This window comes from Notamacropus eugenii, chromosome 4 (genome assembly GCF_028372415.1).
Source record: "Notamacropus eugenii isolate mMacEug1 chromosome 4, mMacEug1.pri_v2, whole genome shotgun sequence".
Classification (NCBI taxonomy): Eukaryota; Metazoa; Chordata; class Mammalia; order Diprotodontia; family Macropodidae; genus Notamacropus; species Notamacropus eugenii.
In genome coordinates this window covers 419,460,604-419,483,584 of record NC_092875.1, presented here as the reverse complement: position 1 = coordinate 419,483,584, position 22,981 = coordinate 419,460,604, and the positions used below count along the sequence as shown (strand labels likewise).

The following is a 22,981-nucleotide window of genomic DNA, read 5'->3' as shown; positions in this document are numbered from 1 at the left end:
GTTAGCTGTTGTCATTGCTGCTTGTTCTTTGTTCTCAGAAGATCAATGACATCACAGGGGTGACGATGTCTTTCACATGAACTGGATCTGAGTGCAGCAGAGCTGCAGTCATTGGCCTCCAATGACATCTAATGAGGCTGACTTTGAGGGTAAGTGCAACACTGAGCGCGTGACTTCAAGGAGCCTAATTCCCTGAAGTAAGTTCTTCATTTCTAGAGGCAGAAAGGACAAAGTTTTCTCAATAATGATCCCTTCTGGAGGAGACGGGAGCAGAGATGATGGGGACAAGAAAAGGATCTAGTGAGTCTGCCCAGACGCACTCACGCTTCACCCGAGAATGTTAACCTGTCCTAATCCGCTGGAAGGAACCTAACTGGGAGTCAAGTTCTATTTAGCATTATCTAGCAAACCAAGTAGCTGTGTAACCTCAGATAAAACATTCATTCTCCTTGTGCCTCCATCCTCATCTGTCAAAGGAGATCATATCCAACTACCTATTTCACAGGGGTGTGGGGAGGATCAAATGAAAAGAGACTACACCCATGAAACAGTTAAAGCACAATATATCATTAAATTACAGTAACTGGACCTTAATTAGAGGCTTATATTAGTATCTTCTTTGCCAGATGATAAAGGAAATTGTCGAAGAGACAGTAATGGCTAGAAACAGGTTCAAAGCAGGTTTAGGTTTTCCATCCATTTTAAATAATAATATAACACGCAAAAATAATTTTTTTCAAATTCAAATCCAAATTTTAGGACTGCCCATTTTCTTCACTTGTTACCACTTTAAAATTCTAAGAGTACAAGTATTACCTGTGATTTCATCTCATACAGGGTAGCATCATCTGGAGTTAACTGAAGTGCTTCATCCCATTTGTGAATTGCCTCCCAGTACCTGCAGTTATTAAAACAACATTATAATTTCACTAGGCCCCTCAAAGTCCGCGGATACTATTAAATAAGTATTAAGAAATACGAACGGATAAGATTATTCTGGGAATGAGAGAAATGAAGAGCACAGGAAGATGGGAGAGGTGATGGAGGTGAGAATAGTCACAGAACCTTGAAACTCTCTCTGTGGTTAGACTAAATCTCATATTAAATGACACGCTCTAAGAACCTCAAAATTACTATGAAAAAGGACAATGTGGGGGCTATTTTCAAGGGGAGAAGCTATGAGGCACCTTAGTTAGATTTTTCTGGTAATTTCAATCAACACTTTTTAAGCGATCCACTATTTTCTTGGAACTGTACCAAGCAGGCCGAATTGGTCAAGGCCGAATAACAAAAAGTCTGATCCCTCGGTGCTCCCTGGAAGGACTCTCCTCCCTGTCCCAACACTCCCTAAGAGAGTCACAGAATCCTTGAACTAGAATGGCCCTCTCCCTAGGAATCATCTAGCTCCAACAGGTCATTTAAGGGTTCCACCTCTCACTTCAAGGAGCAGTTCCATTTGAAAGGCCCTTCCTTACAGAGGTGGTATAGGAAGGCTGAAATGCACCCAGAGACAAGACACTAATTAACTCACTAGACTGATCACTCCATTTTTGGTCTGATAAAATTGTTTGAAAGTTCTTCCTCCTAGTGCACTGAAATTCAATTTGATTCAATTCAACTTAACAAACATTTATTTAGTGCATACTAGGTGCCAAGCTCTGGGGATACAAGGACAAAATGAAAATAGCTACTGCCCATAAGAATTTACAGTTTTCTGAGGGAAAACAAGCATGCAGAGAAATACAAGAAATAGTCAAAGTAAGTTCAATATGAAGAGGAGTACACTAACAACTTGGAGCAGCAGGAAAGGCCTCTGAGGTCTAGCGAAGTGAGCTAGACCTTGTGAGCTAAGCCTTGAAGGGAGTTAGGGATTCTCAGAAACTGAGGCAAGAAAAGAGAACCTTTCAGGACTGAGAGACAGCTGGTAAAAGGCATGGAGGTGGGAACTAGAAGGAAACCACTTTGTCAGGAAGGTAGGGTGAATGAGAGGTAGTAACAGGAAAACACTCTGTAAAGAATGGCTGTAAAAGAGTGTAAATACCAAACAGAGAACTCTGTACTTTGTCCTGGAGACAACTGGGAGCCACTGCAGAGGATCTAGGAGTAACATGCATAAAATCAACCACATCATCGTGGCTAGCATTTATGCGGTACTTTGAAGAATGCAAAGCACTTCACACATTTCACTTGACCATGACAAATCACCCTCATTTTAGAGACCGAGAGAGGTAAAGTGACTTTTCTAAGGTTACACATTAGTGTCTGGGGCAAGACTGGTCTTAGTTCTGCCATCGGGAGATACACTAGGTAAGAAGAATCCTTCTTCTACATGACAATTCTTCAAACATACATTTTTAAAATAATAGCATCTTCTTTCTAATCTACCTCCGCCCCCAGATTATACATCCCCCCCACTTCCTTGACCCTTCACCATCTTGTTCACAAAGTTTTTAATATTACACGTAAAATACAGACCTCAACAAGGAGGACCTAACTTCCTTGATCTGGACACTATACTTCTATCAATGCAAGCCAAGACTTCATTTGCTCTTCTGGCTGCAATATCACTTTTCTGGCTAATGATAAACTTACAGATAACTGAAACCTTTTCCAAATGAACTGCCAACCGTCAAGTCAACAAGTATTTATTAATACTATATTCCAGGCACTATGCTAAGAACTAAGGATATAAAGAAAGGCAAGAACAGTCTCTACCCTGCAGGAACTCACATTCTGACAGGGGGGTCAAAATGCAACAAATTATATACAAACTACTACGTATAAACAAGAAAAATACAAAGCAAATGGGAAGCAAGCGGAGAGGCAAAGCATTAAATTAAACAGGAAACATTACTTGTCAAAGATAAGGATTTTAGCTAAGACTAGAAAGAAACCAGGGAATCCAGGAAATGTAGGTGAGGAGAGAGAGAATTCCCAGCAGTAACTGTTTGCTCAAGTCAAATACTGAGAAAAAAACACCTTCAAAAATGACCTATTTCATCTTCTTATTAGTTGTGGACCATCCCATAACTAGATCTTTATGAACCTTGATTCTGTCATCCAGTATGTTAGTAATTCCTTCCTGCTTTTATCATTTTTAAATGTCACCAAAGGAAATACAATAGCCCAAAGAGGGTATTTGGGACTCTAAAACAAATCAACATTACCTCTGGTAAGAAAACTATCCTATCACAAACATATCATCACTTTCAAAAATACATAAATGACACCATCCTGAAGGAAGGAGATATTCTCACTGATTCTCCCAGTTAAGAAAAGACCAGTGAGTGAATTAATAAAATGAAAATAAACTGCTCATTTGGAACTATGCCCAGAGGGCTACAAAAATGTGCATACCCTTTGCCCCAGTAATATCGCTTCTGGGACTCTATCCCAAAGGGATCACAGAAATGGGAAAGGTCCCACATGCACAAAAATATTTATAGCAGCACCCTTTGTGGTGGCCAAAACTGGAAATCAAGGGGATGCTCATCAATTGGGGAATGGCTGAATAAATTGTCGTATATGAATGTAATGGAATACTATTGTGCTGTAAGAAATGATGAACAGGAAGACTTCAGAGAGAGGTCTGGAAGGATTTATATGAATTGAGGCTGAGTGAAAGGAGCAGAACTAGGAGAACTTTGTACACAGCAACAACCACAGTGTGCAAGGAATTTTTCTGGTAGACTTAGTACTTCATTGAAATGCATGGACTTAAAAAATTTTTAATGGATTCTTGAAGCAAAACACCTTCCACATCCAGAGAAAGAACTATGGAATTGGATTGCACATAGAAACAGATCATTTTCTTTTGTATTACGTTTTGTTTTATGGTTTCTCTCATACATTTTAATTCTTCTGTGCAACATGTAATAAGAATGTATGTGTAGAACCTATATAAGATTGTATGCTGTCTCAGGGAGGGAGTGGGGAGAAAGGAGGGAATGAAGGGGAGGGGGGGAAACCTAAAATATATGGAAGTGATTGTCAAACACTAAAAACAAATAATTCAATTTTAAAAAAGTAAAAAAATAATTTGACTTAAAAAAAAGAAAATAAACTGATCACGCTATTATGTTCATTTAAGTAATTTCTACCCTTTTCAAGGAGAAAAATGCTAAAACACACTGAAAACTACTACGAGAAGCATAATTTACTCTCAAACGTGAAGCAGGACAATTAGCACAAGCAATCTACTGGTTAAACACAATTTCAAAACACAATACTCATTTAAGTACAATAAAATTATTCACAAAAACATGGGTAACACAGAAGGCTATTTAATTCTCTACTATACTTCTATCAAAAGTCACTTTAAGATTTTAGTTTTATTCCTGTAGAGGAAAAAAGAATCTAATTACTTGCTTTCAGCTCTTATCATTCTAAAGAATCTCTACTTGTCCCTTTGCTTCATCCAATATTATCTCCAAAAAAAAAAAAAAAAAAGCTTTTAAATATACAAGAAAAAAACCTTTTAAACTACTGGTTCTAAACTCTATGAAGCAGGACATCGTTAGTTCATATCATGAAGATCCACTGTCAACTGGTTTTTAAACCATGACCAAAATAATCACACACACATACCACACAAGACAGAAAATTTAACAGTCTGCCAACTTAAAAAAAAAAGCTAGAAATAACAAAGAGCAAATCTCCATAGTCGCACAGCACTTGTGAAGTATCACAAGTAGGAATTGTAGAAAGGCTTTCACTTCTCCAAACAGCTCTCTGACTATTCCATTGTGCCTTTGCAATAAATCACTAGAGTGAAAAATTATACATCTTACATACCTAATAAAGTAGACAAGTGAAATCTCATGTGATTACTAGCCTTGGAGGATGGGAGAGGTCAAAGAAGGCTTTCTACAAGAGATGACATTTTAGTAGGGTACTTAAAAGATAGAAAGGAATGAATTAATGAACGAATATTTATTAGGCACTTACTATATGCCAGATACTGTTCTAGGGGGAGGGAATAAAAACATAAAGTATGAAAAGAATCCCTAATCTGAGAGAGCTTACAAGTACACATAAAAGCATGCACATAATAAATACATATAAAATAGCTGGGGAAGGCTGCACGGCACGGGGGCTAGAGGCAGCCTCAAACGAAGCCAGGAAGACCTTCTGCTGCTCATTCAGTTTTATCTGGTTTTGTGACTCCGTAGACAACACACCAGACCTTCGACACTCCATTATCTCCCAACATCTGTACAAGTACATGCTTCCATGACACTACCTATGATGTCCCCTTCTCATTCTGCCTTCAATCTTTCCCAATATCAGGGCCTTTTCCAACTAGTCCTGTCTCCTCATTATATGGCCAAAGTATGCAAGCTTCAGCTTCAGTATTTGTCCTTCTAATAAGTAGTCTGAATTCATTTCTTTAAGTATTGATTTGATCTCTTTGCTGTCCAAGAGACTTTCAAAAGTCTTCTCCAGCACCACATTTCGAAAGTGTTGGTTCTGTGGCACTCATAGCTTTGATTATACGGACTTTCACTGGCAAGGAGCTGAGGTCAAATGCCACCTCTAGCTGTGTGACCCTGAACAAATCTTCTCAGTGTCTTGGACAACTCTCTAAGGCTTTACATTAAAGAGCAGGTACCAGTTTGCATTAGTAGAGGGAGTTTCTTCACCTGGAAATTACCTAAACTAATGAAATCACTGGTCCAGTTCAGTGAATACCATCTAGCAGGAAAGGTACTAGGAGCTGAAACAATCGGGAAAGGATTTCATGAAAATAATGGGGTTTGAGCTATGTCTCAAAGGAAGAAAAGGATCCTATATTTTGTAAGGTAGAAATGAGGAAGGAGTGTATGCTGGGGGGGGGGGGGGGGGGGGGACTAATTTAAATGTCTGAGGATGAAATGACTGGCAAGTGTGAACAAGAGAAAAGGCCAGTATGGCTAGATCACAGCATCTACAGAAAGGAATAACATGGCATGAAGACTGGAAAAAGAGGTCTGAGTCTGGTTGTAAAGGGATTTAGAAGCTAAACTGCAGAGTTTATATTTGATCTCAAAGGCTATGAGGTCACTGAAGGTTATTAAGAAGGAAAATGACAGGGTCAGACCTGAATTTAAGTCATTTTGACAGCTGTAGAAAGAATGAATGGGTGGGGGTGGTGGGGTAGATTTGAGGCAAGGAAATCAATTAATCTTAATGAGGGTCCCAACTAAGATGGTGGATATATAAAGAGAAGAGACCAGATGCAAGATATGTTGTGGTTGTAAATATGACAAGATTTGGTAACTGACTGGTTATGTGAGGTGTGAAAAGTCCAGGATAACGCCACAGTTACAAACACAGGAGACAAGAAGAACAATTGTGTCTTTAGCAGAAATAGGAAAATTCAGAAGTGGGGTGGGTTCTGTAATGGGGGGCGGGAGAAGATAATGAGTTCTGCTTTGGGACAGTTGAACTTGAATCAAACAGGTATGGAAATAGGTGGAATGGGGCAGGGAGTGAAAGTCAAGGGAATTTCAGGCAAAGGGAAGAATATAAACAAAGACATATATGGGTAATCAGCTTGGCTGGAGTTTAGAGTATCTGGAAGAAATAAGAGATAAGACCAGAAAAGCAGAACCTTGAATGACAAGCTAAAAAGTTTTAATTTTACTCAGTAAACACTGACTGGTTTCAAGTGGAGGAGTAACACAACCTATCACAAGGAAAGATGATCTAGCAGCACTGTGAAGGAGAGCAAACAGGAAGGAGAAGAGCTGTTAGGATGCTACTACAAATAGTCCAGAAAGGTGATAATGAGGCCCTGTAGCAGGATGATGGCAACAGAAAGAAGACTAAATGCAAGAGATATGCATTTCTAAATGCAGAAATATTCAAAAATAATGAAGAATAAAAGGCATGTTTTGGGGGAAAGAAAATAAACTCTATTTTGCAAAAAAGATCCCCAGGGTAACAAAGCCAAGTTAAGATTCCAAGCAAGGTCTTCTGACTACAAACCCAGTGCCTTTTCCATGTTACTACACTGTCTCTCATATTGAGTTAGAGGAGCCATTAAGATATGACATGTGGATACAGAGATGGGCAAAGAGATCAGGGATGGACCATCAATATAGAGATGAGTTTAAAACATAGGAGTACATGAATTTTTCTTAAAGGAAAGATTGAGAAGGGAGAAAAGCAGGCTTAGAACAGAGCCTTAGGAAATATCGAACTTAAGAAATTCTTTGCCTTCATTAAAACTTTAACACTTCTACCCCTCTATACTTTTTCAAGTGTTTATCCCTGATGTGACTTCAGTTTCTTCTGTCTCTCCAAACTCTGCCCAATAGTTTGCCATTAGACCTCTACAAAGTCATCTGCTATTGAATCCTCTGCCCTCCACCCCTGTCTTACTACCATTCTTCTCTTGCCAAATCTCAGTTCTGGATTACTCCCATCTGTTCCCTTCACCCCTACTCACAAACAACTAAATACAACTAGGAAGTCTCACAACTGTACTGGCAGAAAACATTACGAATTCACGTTATCCAGCCCTCACTGCAGTAAGACAGTCCTTTTATCCTCCCTAATTAATTCCCTACACTCCCTACAGAAGATATTCACACTCTACAATCCAGCAGTTCCTCAACCAGAACACTCAAACTCCCATTTCCATACCTTTATAATGACTGTTCATAATGCCTGAAAATTTCTTCCCTTTCACCCTTCCTAGTTTTCCTTATTTCCTTCAAAACTCAACTCAAATCCCAGCTACTCCAAAATGCACTTCCTAGTCTTCCCCACTCCAACACCCACTCCTGTTGATAATGCCTTCCCATTCAGATTGTCTTTCATTCATTTAACATATATATCCATATCTTATTTTTTAATAAGATATATATTACATATATATGTTTTACATATATATATAGATTTTTTTTTAAGTCCCTAGTTGTTTACATGTTTTCTCCCCAATTAGAGTGTAAGCTCCTTGAGGGCAGGAAAGATGCTTTTGTTTTCTTTATAACCTCAATGCTTACCACAGTGCCTGCTGTGTAGTAAATATTTAATAAATGTTTGTTGACGACTTCTGAGGGAAGGAAGACATACTGTCAATGGTTTCAGGGCCTATATTGGTAAGGAATTTGATCTTATAAGTGTGTATCTGTGTGTTTGGGGTTTAAAATTAATACTCAAAAAATTATTAGGCATTGACCACATACAAAACAGGCACTGAGGAAACAAGGACTAAAAAACCAAGTAGTTCCTTCCTTGAAATATAAGCAGCTTATATTTCAAAGGCTGTGACATGTAGAACTGTAAGCAAACACTAAGTAATCTGAAGAAGGGGTAAGCATTAATAACTGAGTAATTCCAGGAATTAACAGAGGAGGTAGCCCCTAAAAAAACTTTTAAGGAAGAGAAAAATTTTGATATGGAAATGACAGATTCCAACCATAAGGGATTGCTTATGAAAAGACAGAGCGGCAGGATAAAATAATGATTTCTGGAAACAGCAGGCTGGTTTGAATGGAATGCAGTGTGTATAAAGGGGAGTAATGTGACATAAGACTGGAGATGTAGGCTTGAGCTAATGGAAGACCATGAACATCAGGATCTTGAGTGTGTATTTTATCTTACTGGTAATAGATACATATTTAGATTTGCCTGAAGATTATTTTGGCAATTACATGGAGGAGCTGGGAACCAAGGTGAGCTAGATGTGGGAAAATAGGAACTGGAAAGATTAAATATCGACATTTCGAGTATCAGTGAACTCAAATAGATGGGAATGGGTGAATTTAATTCAGGAGATCATTACATACACTACTATGAAGCAGAATCCCTTAGAAGCAATGGAATAGTCCTCCAAGTCAATTATTGACGTGGTGAAAAGGTGAAAAAAGCAGTTCTGGGGTATAATCACAAAAACCACAGGACGAAATCTGTCTGAATCCAAGGTGAACTGTTCAACATCCCAGTGATAAAAACACTGATGCTGAAGAGGGCAAATCTGATCAGTTCTATGAAGACTTACAACATCTTTTAGAAACATCAAAAAAAAAAAAAGATGTCACACTCATCATAGGGAATTAGAATGCTAAAGTAGGAAATCAAAAGACAATTGGAAAAACAGGCAAATTTAGCCTTGGAGAACAAAATGAAGCAGGGCAGAGACTAACAGTTTTGGCAAGATAACTCACTAGTCATAGCAAACTCTCTTTTTCAACAACCCAAAAGACAACTCTATACATGGACATCACCAGATGGCCAATATCAAAATCAGACTGATTATATACTTTGCAACCAAAAGTGCAGAAGTTCTATACGGTCAGTTAATACAAGACCTGGAGCTAATCATGGCTCCCATCATGAGTTTCTTATTGCAAAATTCAGACTTAAATTGAAGAAAGTAGGAAAAACCATCAAACCATATCGATATGGTCTAAATAACATCTCTTAAAAACATGAAGTAGAAGTGATGAATAGAGTTTAGGGATCAGATCTGGTAGACAGAATGCCTAAAGAACTGTGCTGCAATTCTGTGTAGGAGGCAGTAACAAAAAATGTCCTAAAAAAAAAAAGAGTAAAAAAGCAAAAAGGCTGTCTGATAAGGCTTTGTATATAGCTGATGAAAAAAGGAGAGCAAAAGGAAAGGAGAAAAAGAAAGATGTACCCAACTGAATGCAGAATTCCAGAAAAAAGCAAGGAGATGGAAGGCTTTCTTAAAGGAGCAATACAAAGAAATGGAAGAAAACAACAGAATGGGAAAGAAAAGAGATCTCCTCAGGAAAATGAGACATATCAACCAAATATTTCATGTAAAAATGGGCATGATAAAAGACAAAAATCATAGGAACTAAACAGAAGTAGAAGAGATTAAGAAGAAATAGTAAGAATTACAGAATTATACAAGAAAGATCTTAACATCATCAGTAACCACAATGGTGTGCTTGCTGATCTAGAGTCAGACAACCTGGAAAACAAAGTCAAGTGGACCTTAAAAAGCACTGCTAACAATAAGGCTTAGTAAAGATGACAGAATTCCAACAAAACTATTTAAAATCCTAAAAGATAATATTGTTTAAGCGGTATACTCAATGTGCTAGCAAATTTGGAGAACTCAACAGTGGCCACTGGATTGGAAAAGATCAGTTTACATTCCAGTCCTAAAGGAGGGCAATACTAGGGAATGTTCAAATTATTGAACCGCTGTACTCATTTCAAACATCATCAGCAAGGTTATGCTTAAGATTCTACAAACTTGGCTTTAGCAATATATGAACTGAGAATTACCAGGAGGCAGGTTTTCAAAGAATTAGAGAAACTAGAGACCAAACTGCCAACATTAGCTAGATTATGGAAAAAGCAAGAGAATTCCAGAAAAACCTTTACTTCTCCTTCACTGATTATACTAAAGACTTTGTGTGACTCACAACAAAATGTGGCAAGTCCTCAAAGAGATAGGAGTATCAGATCATCTTATTTTTCTCCTGAAGAGCCTGTATCAAGGCCAAGAAGCAATAGTTAGAAACATTCATGGAACACCTGATTGATTTAAGACTGGAAAAGGAGTATGACAAGGCTATGTATTATCACCTTGATGTGATCACCAAGGTCAGCTACCACACTGACAGTAAACTATTTAACTTGAAAAGGCTACAAGCCAAGGCTAAAGTGGAGGTAGAATTGGTGCATGATTTTTTGTTCACAGATATTTGTACACTCAATGCAGTGTATGAGGCTGAGATGCAGCAGAATATGGATCTCTCTGCCACTGTGCTAATTTTGGCCTGACAATTAACACCAAGAAACAGAGGTTCTCCACCAGCCTCCACATCACCATCCACATGTGGAACCACTGGTTACAGCAAATGGAGAAATTTTGAACGCTGTAGATAAGTTCACTTACCTTGGCAATACACTTTTCTGGGATGTCCACATAGATGATGAAGTTGATACACACAGTGCCAGAACCAGCTCAGTGTTTGGGGAAACTCCAAAATTAAGTGAAGGAGAGAAGAGGTAATAGGCTGCATAACAAACTGAAGGTCTACAGAGCTGTTGTTCTGGCTTCATTGTTGTATGCCTGTGAAACCTGAGCAGTCTACCAGCACCATGCCAGAAAACTGAACCACTTCCATTTCAAATTGTATTAGGAAGACTCTGAAGATTACTGGGCAAGATAAGGTAGCAGACATTAAGGTCCTCTTCTTGAGCTGAACTATCAAGCATTGAAAATGTACTGCAGAGAGTGCAGCTTAGATGGGCTGGCCACAAAGCTCAAAGGCCAAATGCACGTTTACCTGAAAGACTATTTTATGGAGAACTTGCACAAGGCAAGTGCTCAAAGAGGTCAGATGAGGCAATACAAGAACACTCTCAAGGACCCTTTGAAAAGCTTTAGTATTGATTGTGAGACATGAAAGACATTGGCAGCCAGAACGACATGCCTGCATCAAAGAAGAAACTGTGCTCTATAAGAAGAATTAATAAGCCTCTTGATGAGGGTGAAAGAAGAGAATGTAAAAGCTGGCTTGAAGCTTAACATAAAAAAATAAGATCTTGCTAACTGGCCCCATTGCTTCCTGGCAAATAAAGGGAGAAGAAATGGAAGCAGTTTCAGATTTTATATTCTTGGGCTAAAAGATCACTATAAGAGGTGACTTCAGCCAAGAAATTAAAAGATGCTCCTTGGAAATTTCTATGGCAAAATCTGGAAAGCACGCTAAAAAGCAGAGACGTTGCTTTGCCAACAAAAGTTCATACAGTCAAAGCTATAGTTTTTCCAGTAGCAATGTAGTCAATGTAGAATCAACGCTTTCAAACCATGGTGCTGGAAGAGGCTTTTGAGAGTCCCTTGGACATCAAGGAGATCAAGTCAGTCAATACTTCAGGAAATTAATTCAGATTACTTACTGGAAGAACAAATACTGAAGCTGAAGCTTAGATACTTTGGCCACATAATGAGAAGATAGGACTCACTGGAAAAGATCCTGATATTGGGAAATACTGAAGGCAAGAGGAAAAGGGGACATCAAAGAATGAGAAGGATAGTGTCATGGGAGCGTTAAACATGAGCATGAGTAGTCTCTGGGATACAGTGAATGGAAGGGTCTGGCATGCTATGGTCTATGGAGTCACAAAGTCGGACATGACTGGACAACAACAACAAAAATGGAGCATGGACCAAGGAAACAAGAAGACCAATTAAGAGGTTTTTATAATAATTCAAGTAAACATTGTTAGAGTGAGGGAAGTGACATGACTGGAGAGGAAAGAATGGATGTTAGATACTGTGGATTTTTATATTACTTGTGTAGATCAAAGAAAAGGGATGACTCTGAGGTTTGTGAACCTACTAGTACCCATTACAGAAATAAGGAAGTTTGGTGAAAAAGTCATTTTAGAGAAAAAGATGATGTTCTATACGTATGAATTGGGTAAAATAAAGGGAAATTCAACTTAGAACAGAACCTTGAGAACCAAATAGTATGGAATGAATGGATGATTCAGCAAAGGGGACCAAAACATTTTAGTCAGACAGGCATATGAAGGACCAGGCATATGTGACCCAAGCCAAACAATTTGTAACACTATTATGAAACTGAAATTCTACAACCTGAACGAAAGGGATAATTTAAGTATAAGTAAGCAGGTAAAACCTTCTTTAGGTTAACTAATACCATCAGTATCTAGGCAACAATTGCAAAGATTTAAAAGAATGATTAAATTACTTATTTCAGATAATATTTTAGGGTAAATGTGTTTTTCGCAATCAACTTCCAGTATTACATACATAATTATACCCATTTAATAGATAATGACACTGAAACTCAAGAGTATATAACTGTCTTAAGACCACAGAGTTTTTAAGTGTCAGGGCCAGTATTCAGGCCTGGGTCTCCTAGTTGAAACTTGAAAGTCCAGCATTCCTTTAAAGGAATAACACAGTGGCAGAGAATAAAAGAGAGCTCCTATGTGTGGCTCCTCTACCTACTGGAAGAAAGTACAGATCTGGTACATTTAACCTATCTGCCAGAGGGATCAATGACATCATATCAGCAAAGCACCTAGCACAGAGCCTGGTAAATACTATGTAAAGACTTATTCCCTTCTTACCCTGCCCACCCCCAAGAGAAGTATAGTCAAGATGTCAGGACAGCAGAAAGAAGTACAGTTAGGCTCTACCCAACATTTCTCCTTAGAAAATGTACCACACTAAGTCCTGATCAGGAAATTTAAAAAAAAAAACAAAAAAAACCACAATGAGTTCTTTTTGCAGTCCATGTTGGCTTTGGGAGATAGATGAAGAGGTCAGGGCACAAGGTATAGCCAGGAATGGCTGCACAGAGTATTTCAGGGCAAGGAGAACCTATGGACCAGGCAAGAAGAGATCCCAATCCAGCACAAAAGAGCGAAAGCCATTTAGGGTGTAGGAATAGGTAAGAGGTGGGTACTCTGATGCTCGCTACCCAGTTCTAGGTCACACATCCAGGACAGGCTAAAGAAGGGAGGGTAAGGAATGGTCATGGATCTTCAGCTGCATATACAAGCAAGGAGCAAGTTCTGAAGCATGCAAGCTTCTCACTTCCAAAGCAAAGTATGTGGTTCTGACCCCAGGAACAGAGCAGGGTCTCAGTTCCAGCCTCAAGCCCACCCTGCTGTAGAACAATAATCATGACAAGAAATCCAAACCAAAGGGGAGCTTGCACTTCTGCTGCTCTGAACTGGCACAGCTTTCTAGCTGGCTGATAGCAGCTGACTCTAGCAGCAATCTATTGGAACAGTAACTAGGAATAAGTCCTCAGGCCTGTGGCACAGACAGACCCACAGAAACTACTGGTCAGACATTTGAAGAGCTCAGATCAGGAGAGCAGCCCTAGATCAGACCACTCTGGGAGCCCTGAGAGAGTTTGCAGGTCCTCAGCCTGGACTGTGCCTGAAACCCTAGAATAACATATTTAATAACCCAAGAAAGAAAGAGCAGTTCCAGCCTTAATATCCCCTCTAGAAATGTGCAAAGTTCAATCCCACATAAAGCCTGAAGTCAGGAAGTAGGCTGAAAAAATAAGCAAACTAACTAAAAACAAGACGCATAATAAAATGCTAGTGTGGTATCAGGGACACAGAAATAATCTCACTGGTTGACCGTGTGTGTGCGTGTGTGTGTGCATGTGTGTGTGTGTTCGTCCTTCGTTGCTGAAGAACACCATGCCATTAGAGAAATAATGACATGACTTGCACCTGACTTTGTTTTGAGTGAGGGAGGGCTGTTCAGGTCACCAGCCTCACTTCTCCTCCAGAGCCACCTGAATCCAGTGACCAGATATTATCAGGATGACTGGAGATGACCCAGGATGAGGCAGTTAGGGTTAACTGACTTGCCCAAGGTCACACAGCTAATGAGTGTCAAGTGTCTGAGGTGAGATATGAACTCAGGTCCTCCTGACTCCTGCACTGGTGCTCTATCCACTGCACCACCTAGCTGCCCCCAATCCCATTGGTTACAGCCTGAAAGAAACCCCAAGATGAAAATTTCCAAGAACAACCAGAATCAAGAGGTTCTAGGTTAAATTTTTAAAAATACTACCAGCAGCTAGAAAGAAAGAAATTCAAGTTCTAAGGAGTCACAAGAAAAACTGAGTATAATCCTACAGGCAAAAACAATTTATTTTTAATGAATACAGGATTTTCAAGCATCGTGATGAAAAGACCAGAGCTGCATAGAAACTTTGAAGTACAAACACAGTAGTCAAGAGAAACATCATAAGGAATTAAAAAAGGATAAACTGAAACATGTATCCCCCTGTCATCATTAAGGGTAACTGAGGGAGTCTAAATTAGATAAATTAGATAAAGAGTTTGGAATTAGTTCTTTTATGTTTTGATGATCTTATAAGAAGAACAAAAAGGGAAGGGAAGAAAAATGAATGGGGGCAAAGGGTAAGGAGGTTAGGAAAGAAGGAAAAGAACAATGAAGAAATTACCTACATAATCAGAATGCACAAGTACAAGTCTAAGCAAAGAAGGAGGAAGGAGAAAGGAGATATGGGAGTAATTGATATTGGATCCTCATTCTCATATGAACTGGTCCGGGGGGAAAAATTACACAACACATATTTCTGTTAAGTTCAAAAATACATTTCCACTCAAGAGGGAAAGAAGGAGGAGGAAGAGAAACAAGAAGAGGAAATAAGAAGCAAGATAGATTAAGGGAGACATTAATCCTAAGAAAAAAATTCTAACATAAGATATGCAAAAATATTTACAGCAGCTGTTACTGTAATGACAAAGAACTGTAAACTGAGGGGATGCCCACCAATGAGGGAATAGCTGAGCAAGGTATGCTATATCAATGTGGTATATCAAATATTACATCAATGTGATGTAATATTAGTGTGTTATAAGAAATGATGAAGGAGATAGTTTCAGAAAAATCTCACAAAATTTGTATGAACTGATATAGAGTGAGGTGAGCAGAACAGAAGCAGGAGAATAGTTTATGCAATGACAATGACAACAATATTGTAAAACAGCTTTGAAAGACAGAAATTCTGGTCAATGAAATAATCAACTATAATTCCAGGGGACTCATAATGAAAGTCATCTCCTAATGGAGAGGTGACAAAATTCAGAGTACAGATGGAGGCAATTTTGTTCTTGTTTTTGGGCATAGCCAATGTGAGAATTTGTTTTGCTTGACTATACATGTTTGTAAAAGGTTGTGTTTTTCTTTCTTTCTCAAGTGGGGAGGGGAAGTGGGAAGAAGAAAAGGTAGACTTTTACTGATTGAAAAAAATAATTTTAAAAAAGGTTGCTAGAGAATAGTGAGCCTGAGTATTCCTCTGCTACAGAGTATTTTTATCTAACTAGCCACTAGAGAAAAGAAGAGATGAAGGGCATAGCAGAAGTCATCCATCCCTCAGTGCTTCTCACTTGCTCCTAAGTAGGTGGGAGTTTGCCTGAGGTTTGAATATACAATCACACTTTCAGTTCAAGCTGTCTTGCCACACCAAAGGATGCTATCCCTTCTTAGGGACAGGTTAGCTTTGAACTGAAAAGGTCCCATTTTGTTTTTAAGTAAAAAGCTGCTGTTTCATTTCAACTGTTCTTATGGAAGTCAAGTGGGGGAAAGGAACATTATGATCCCTGCTTCCCATTCAGAATAGCTACAAGGTAAAAAGGTGCCAACTGATGATTCTAATATTGCCAAGGAAAGCTAAGCAAGAGGACTTCCCTCCCAGTTCACTATATGTGTGTGTGTGTGTGTGTGTGTGTGTGTGTGTGTGTGTGTATATATATATATATATATATATATATATATATATATATATATATACCTTTTTCAATTAGTTACAAATTCCAAATTATGAAAACAAAATTGAAAACTATCATCCAATTAGATTTATAGGAAAAGAGTAAAGATTATGAAGGTCCTGCATTCCATCTCCTTCTACTAAATATTTTCAGATTTCAAATAGTCTTACTTAGCTGTTTCCAAGTTTGTTGGCAACATTTTTCTTAGGAGTTCATGCTTTATTTTTTATTCCATTGTTTGCTGAACTTATTAATGAAAATTTTATGGTAAATGGCCTTTTACCGACTCATTTTTAAATTCTGACTCTTACAGATGGATTTCTTTTGTACAACATTGCAGCAATATTTAGAAGTTGTTTTGGTTAATTTTTTAATTATGCAGGGGCTATTTTGGAGATATGAAAGTACTTTTTGATGGATCTGAAAAGAATCAGCCAAATGCATTTTTCTATGGAAAAAAATCTTGTTTTAGCAAAAACTCATCTCCTTTCCAAAGTAGTGAATTAAAATTCTAAATTAAATAATCAATTAGATATAAAAATTTTTCTTCAAAATTAAACAAGGTATCTAGATTATGAACTGTTTTGTCCCTCAAATAGAAAATAGCTGTCTGAAAAAGACCAAACCATCTTAGTTTCCTCTTCCTCTATAAAATAAGGAAATTAGCCTAGATGATCTCTTAGGTCTCCAACAGTTTTAACACACTGTGAAATAAAGAGTATAAATTTCACACATTTTGTAACTCAAATGAATTCAAAATAAACTAAAATAACAAAGACTTTGGAGTGAAAATTATGAAAAAAACTGAATTACAACATTGGTCAAAATATAGGCTATTCCAGAACATAGGTCACACCTCTAAAATGAGATCTCACTGAAAGGAAATGCGAGAGATCTCTTCCCTTACTTTGCAGCACCAATAGCAGAGGTGTCAGGTACAGGATCCTGCAGCAAGAGAGAGGGAGGGAGAGAAATCAGTTGTACTAGTTCTGTTACTTCTAGAAAGAACAAGAAGTACTTAACTGTTTTTCCACTAAGAACATAATACGTCATTAAAGTTTTATACATTTTAATTCTGTTCCTTCTTTAAGGCTCAGCTCAAATGCCATGACTGATTTATTTCTCTGATTCCCTCCAACTCCCACCCCTCTTCCTACTCTGATAGTAGGAACGCTCTTTCATGCCAATGTTCAGCTTCTCCTATGCACTTTATCATATCTGTATGGCAATTTCTGAAACACAGCTAATTGCCCCCAACTGTTAGCTCCTGACTCCTTCCCCACTGCTATGGCCTTCTGAGGTTCCAATGCACCTTAAAGAAAACCTACATGTGTCTAAGTACTTTAGTGAGCACACATGGCTTCAGCTAGAAGGCATGGGGAACAGATTTAACACAGACAAATGATCCAAGCCTACCTGCTATGTCTATACACAGATCATTAAGTACATGCAAGTCATATTCTACTTTCCCCCATTGGGAAAGCATTGGGCTTGAAAGCATTCTTCAGGCTTCTCCTTAAACACTACTCAGTCATTCCTTCCAGATATCCGGCCTCCATTAGCCTTTACTGTAGATTTTTGTTTTGTTTTCTTTTTAAGCAGCCTTATACATGCCTAATGTAAGCCCAAACTCCTGGGATCCTTTCATTCTGGATTCAACTGATCGGGCTGCTGATTCTGCTCCTATTTTCATCTTCATCCTTCTGGTTATTTTTCTATCAGTATCTGCCTTACAAGTATTTGATGTTCATTTTTAAGATAAAGAATCCTATTTCTCACTTTGTCTTATCTCTTTCATGTCCTATGGCAGTTTTCAAAAGAACATATACTAACCATGAAAGTGGCAAGGTAAATAAATGTGCCATTGAGGGGCCCTTTCCTTCTATCCTGTGCCTGAATCAGCCTGTTTTCTGGCCAATTCCCTATCCCCAGTCTTTAATATTTATCAGTAGACCACCAAAATATCAAACAAGATTGTAATCCCCATAAAAACAAGAACCCTGTCACTTTTCATCTTTGTATCCCCAGAACCTGGCAGAGTAATAATATATGTTTAACAAATGTTTGCAAAGCATGAATTTATAGAATTCTGACTGGGGAGCAAAATATGTACTATATTCAGACAGATATGACAACTGTGGTTTTAAAAACTGAGCCAAAGATTTCTTGATCCCTTTTTTGCAAAGGAAAAACAATACAACGTATCATTTTTAAAAGTAAATCTTGAAACTATTCAGAGGTAGTTTTAAAAACTGGCACTTAAATAAAATTAAATGACCTACAAGATTAAATAAATTTGAAATTTTACTTTTTCTAAAAAGTTGTTTATTCTCCTATAAGTAAACCATATTCTTTTTTCTTGGTGAGGGGGTAATAGTGAATGCATGTAGGGAAAAAAGTTGCACCAATTTAACTAGTTATTAAATAAAATATTAAACTAAAATGTGTAATTTAGATAATTAGGCTTACATGAAAATTTTAGATCAAATTAGTTTTAGAGAATGTGAAAAAGAATGTTTTTTTTAAATCACCTTTAAGTACAAGAAAAATTTAAATTAAAAAAATTTTTAAATCAATTAGCAAATCCTATTGCTTCTGGCAATTTTCTTTCAAAAATCAGTCACACCTTCAAAATTCTTCATTTTGATTTTAGGTACTCATGACGTCTCTACTTCTCTTGTCATTTTTTTAAAGTATCAAGAGATCCTACTAACTACGTTTTTATGAAGGTCTATAATAATCTGCACAATAAGGAAATAGTTATGTGGATATTATACTAGAAAGTTACTATAGAATGTCAAATTTTATTTTAATGCAGAACATATAAAATACACAAAAAGGTAACAACATATTGAAACTGGAATTGAGCCTTATGCATAGGCAACTATCTGTGGTATGATTTAAGAGATGCTTTGTAGGTCTCCCTACCCTGTCAAGTCTGAAATTCCACCACAATAAATTAACTACATTGGTTCCTTAGACTTTTCAGTGTTCAGGATACCCTCTTTAACATACAAGGGCCCTGGATGATGGAGAAGTAGGAAGCAATGCAGTCAGGCTCCCTTCCACAAAAACTTTTCTAATATGCCTAAAAAATGCACCTAATAGGGAAATCCAGAAAATGTTCAAATGAATTCTTTATCAGGCTAACTTGGCATAGAGAAACAGAAAGGTCTGCTGACACTGGAGATAGGGTTGGGACAGGAACACACTGGTATCCTTGGAGTACTCTACTGTCCAGTTTAAGAGTAAGTGCCGGCGGAGCCAAGATGGCAGAGTAGAAACACACAAATATGCTAGCTCCGAACCCACAGCCCATGAAATATCTGTAGAAAAGAGCTGCCAATAAATTCAGGAGCAGGAGAAGCCACATAACAGCGGAGCGGACAAGATTTCTGTTCCAGAGAGCCTGAAAACCTCTCGCAAAAGGTTCTTCGTGCCACGGACTGGAAGCTGAGCACAGCCCTGTCGAGACCGCCCGGTGCCAACAGGAGCAGATCTGAGCGGGGAGCAGATCCGAGCAGGCTTCAGGGACAGAATCTCCAGCAGCCGCGTGGGTCCCTCCACCCACAGGTGACAAGGGTCGGTGAGAGGCTCTCTTCGGCGAGTCGAGAGGGGAGTGGGGAGCCCCCATGACTCAGGCCCCCTTGGGAGGCACCAGCGGAGGTGGGAGCAGACCGGGGCTCCCCAAGCAGGCAGGAGCCTGGATCCATTGTTGAAGGTCCCTGCATAAAGCCCCTGAGGGAACTGAGCTCGTGAGACGGCCCTGCCCCCACCTGAGCACCTAAACATAATCTCACACTGAATAGCAGCCCCACCCCCGTCCAAAGCCCTGAGGCTGGGAAGCAGCATTTGAGTCTCAGACCCCAAGCGCTGACTGGGAGGATCTGGAGGTGAGGTGGGTGTGAGGAGAATATTCAGAGGTCAAGTCGCTGGCTGGGAAAATGCCCAGAAAACGGAAAAAAACCAAGACTATAGAGGGTTACTTTCTTGGTAAGCAGGTTTCTCCTCCCCTCCTTTCTGATGAGGAAGAGCGGTGCTCACCATCAGGGAAAGACACGGAAGTGTCTGCATCCCAGCTCACTCAATGGGATCACACCTGGGAAAAGCTCAAAAAGAGCTCAGAAAATTTTGAAAATTATGTTAGAGAGGTGGAGGAAAAACTGGGAAGAGCAATAAAAGACTTGAAAGCAAAGTATGAACAGCAGATCAGCTTCCTGCTAAAGGAGACCCAAAAAAATGCTGAAGAAAATAACACCCTGAAAAATAGGCTAACTCAACTGGCAAAGGAGGCTCAAGAAGCCAATGAGGAGAAGAATGCTTTCAAAAGCAGAATTAGCCAAATGGAAAAGGAGGTCCAAAAGCTCACTGAAGAAAATAGTTCTTTCAAAATTAGAATGGAACAGATGGAGGCTAATGACTTTATGAGAAACCAAGAAATCACAAAACAAAACCAAAAATGGAAGAGAATGTGAAATATCTCATTGGAAAAACAACTGACCTGGAAAATAGATCCAGGAGAGACAATTTAAAAATTATGGGCCTACCTGAAAGCCATGATCAAAAAAAGAGCCTAGACATCATCTTTCATGAAATTATCAAGGAAAACTGCCCTGAGATTCTAGAACCAGAGGGCAAAATAAATATTGAAAGAATCCACCGATCACCACCTGAAAAAGATCCAAAAAGAGAAACTCCTAGGAATATTGTGGCCAAATTACAGAATTCCCAGGTCAAGGAGAAAATATTGCAAGCAGCTAGAAAGAAACAATTCAAGTATTGTGGAAATACAATCAGGATAACACAAGATCTAGCAGCCTCTACATTAAGGGATCGAAGGGCATGGAATAGGATATTCCAGAAGTCAAAGGAACTAGGACTAAAACCAAGAATCACCTACCCAGCAAAACTGAGTATAATACTTCAGGGGAAAAATTGGTCTTTCAATGAAATAGAGGACTTTCAAGCATTCTTGATGAAAAGACCAGAGCTAAAAAGAAAATTTGACTTTCAAACACAAGAATGAAGAGAAGCATGAAAAGGTAAACAGCAAAGAGAAGTCATAAGGGACTTATAAAAGTTGAACTGTTTACATCCCTACATGGAAAGACAATATTAGTAACTCATGAAACTATTCAGTATCTGGGTACTGGGTGGGATTACACACACACACATGCACACGCACATACACATAGAGACAGAGTGCACAGAGTGAATTGAATAGGATGGGATCATATCTTAAAAAAAAAATGAAATCAAGCAGTGAGAGAGAAATATATGGGAGGAGAAAGGGAGAAATGGAATGGAGCAAATTATCTCTCATAAAAGAGACAAGCAAAAGACTTTTTTAGTTTGGGGAAAAAGAGGGGAGGTGAGAGAAAAACATGAAGTTTACTCTCATCACATTCCACTAAAGGAAGGAATAAAATGCACACTCATTTTGGTATGAAAACCTATCTTACAATACAGGAAAGTGGGGGAGAAGGGGATAAGCAGGGTTGGGGGGACAATGGAAGGGAGGGCATGGGGAGGAGGGTGCAATTTGAGGTTGACACTCACGGGAAGGGACAGGATCAAAAGAGAGAATAGAAGTAATTGGAGGCAGGATAGGATGAAGGGAAATATAGTTAGTCTTATACAACACGACTGTTATGGAAGTCATTTGCAAAACTACACAGATTTGGCCTATATTGAATTGCTTGCCTTCCAAAGGGAGGGGGTGGGGAGGGAGGGAGGAAAAAAAGTTGAAACTCAAAGTTTTAGGAATAACTGTCGAGTACTGTTCTTGCCACTAGGAAATAAGAAATACAAGTAAAGGGGTATAGAAAGTTATTTGGCGCAATAGGACAGAGGAGAGGATGGAGACAAGGGCAGAGAGGAATAATGGAAGAAAGAGCGGAGTGGTGATGGGGGCAATTGGAATGCTTGGTGTTTTGGGGTGGGGGGAGGGGACAAGGGGGGAGAAAATTCAGAGCCCAAAAATTCTGTGAAAATGAATGTTAAAAGTGAAATAAATAAATAAATTAAAATATTAATTAAAAAAAAAAAAAGAGTAAGTGCCAAACCCATATGAGAGTGCTGTGTAAACTCTAAAAGCACTAACTTCCTACTATTGTAGGCCTACACAATTTGCAATCTACATTTCCTTTCCATACAAAGGATGTTTTCCTCTACATTTTTCCCAGACCTCCTGAAATCCTTTGGCATGCTGTGAGTAGTCTGAGGGCTGCAAATTATGTAGGCCTGTACTACTATAATAGAATAATCTAGATGAAAACAACTCAGATTTTTATGGCACTTTACAGTTTACAAAGTGCTTTTTGTACAACCTGACAAGGTAGGTTGTAAATATAAAGTAGAGAGATTATATGTGTTTTTCTTACCATTTGTTGTAACAAATTAACTAATATTTGAATCACAGACTTGTCACAGTAAGGTAATTAAACCATATTCTTTTTCCTGGTGTGAGGGGAATAGTACGTGCATGTAGGGAAAAACTATTTATTAAACTAGTTATTTTCAAATTATTTTAATTTGCTGTTCATTATAACATTGATTTTTGTGATAATTCTGCACTAAATGTTCAAAAGGATGTAAAGGCAACACCCTGCCTAGTCTACTGAATTTCAGACATGCTAAGTTTTTCAGTAAACAGGTTTCTCACGTTTTATGCTAAGAAATGTTTCATTTCAGCATAATCTAATTTAGA

General features: G+C 38.5%; 1 protein-coding gene across 1 annotated transcript in view; it reads right to left on the bottom strand.

Moving 5' to 3' along the window:
- Positions 1-22,981, bottom strand: part of TTC33 (tetratricopeptide repeat domain 33) — a 40,885-nt gene that overhangs the window by 9,002 nt on the left and 8,902 nt on the right. The window contains exon 3 of the mRNA XM_072605749.1: positions 817-898. Coding sequence (XP_072461850.1) covers positions 817-898 — 82 coding nt within the window. The remainder of the gene's footprint in view (positions 1-816; positions 899-22,981) is intronic.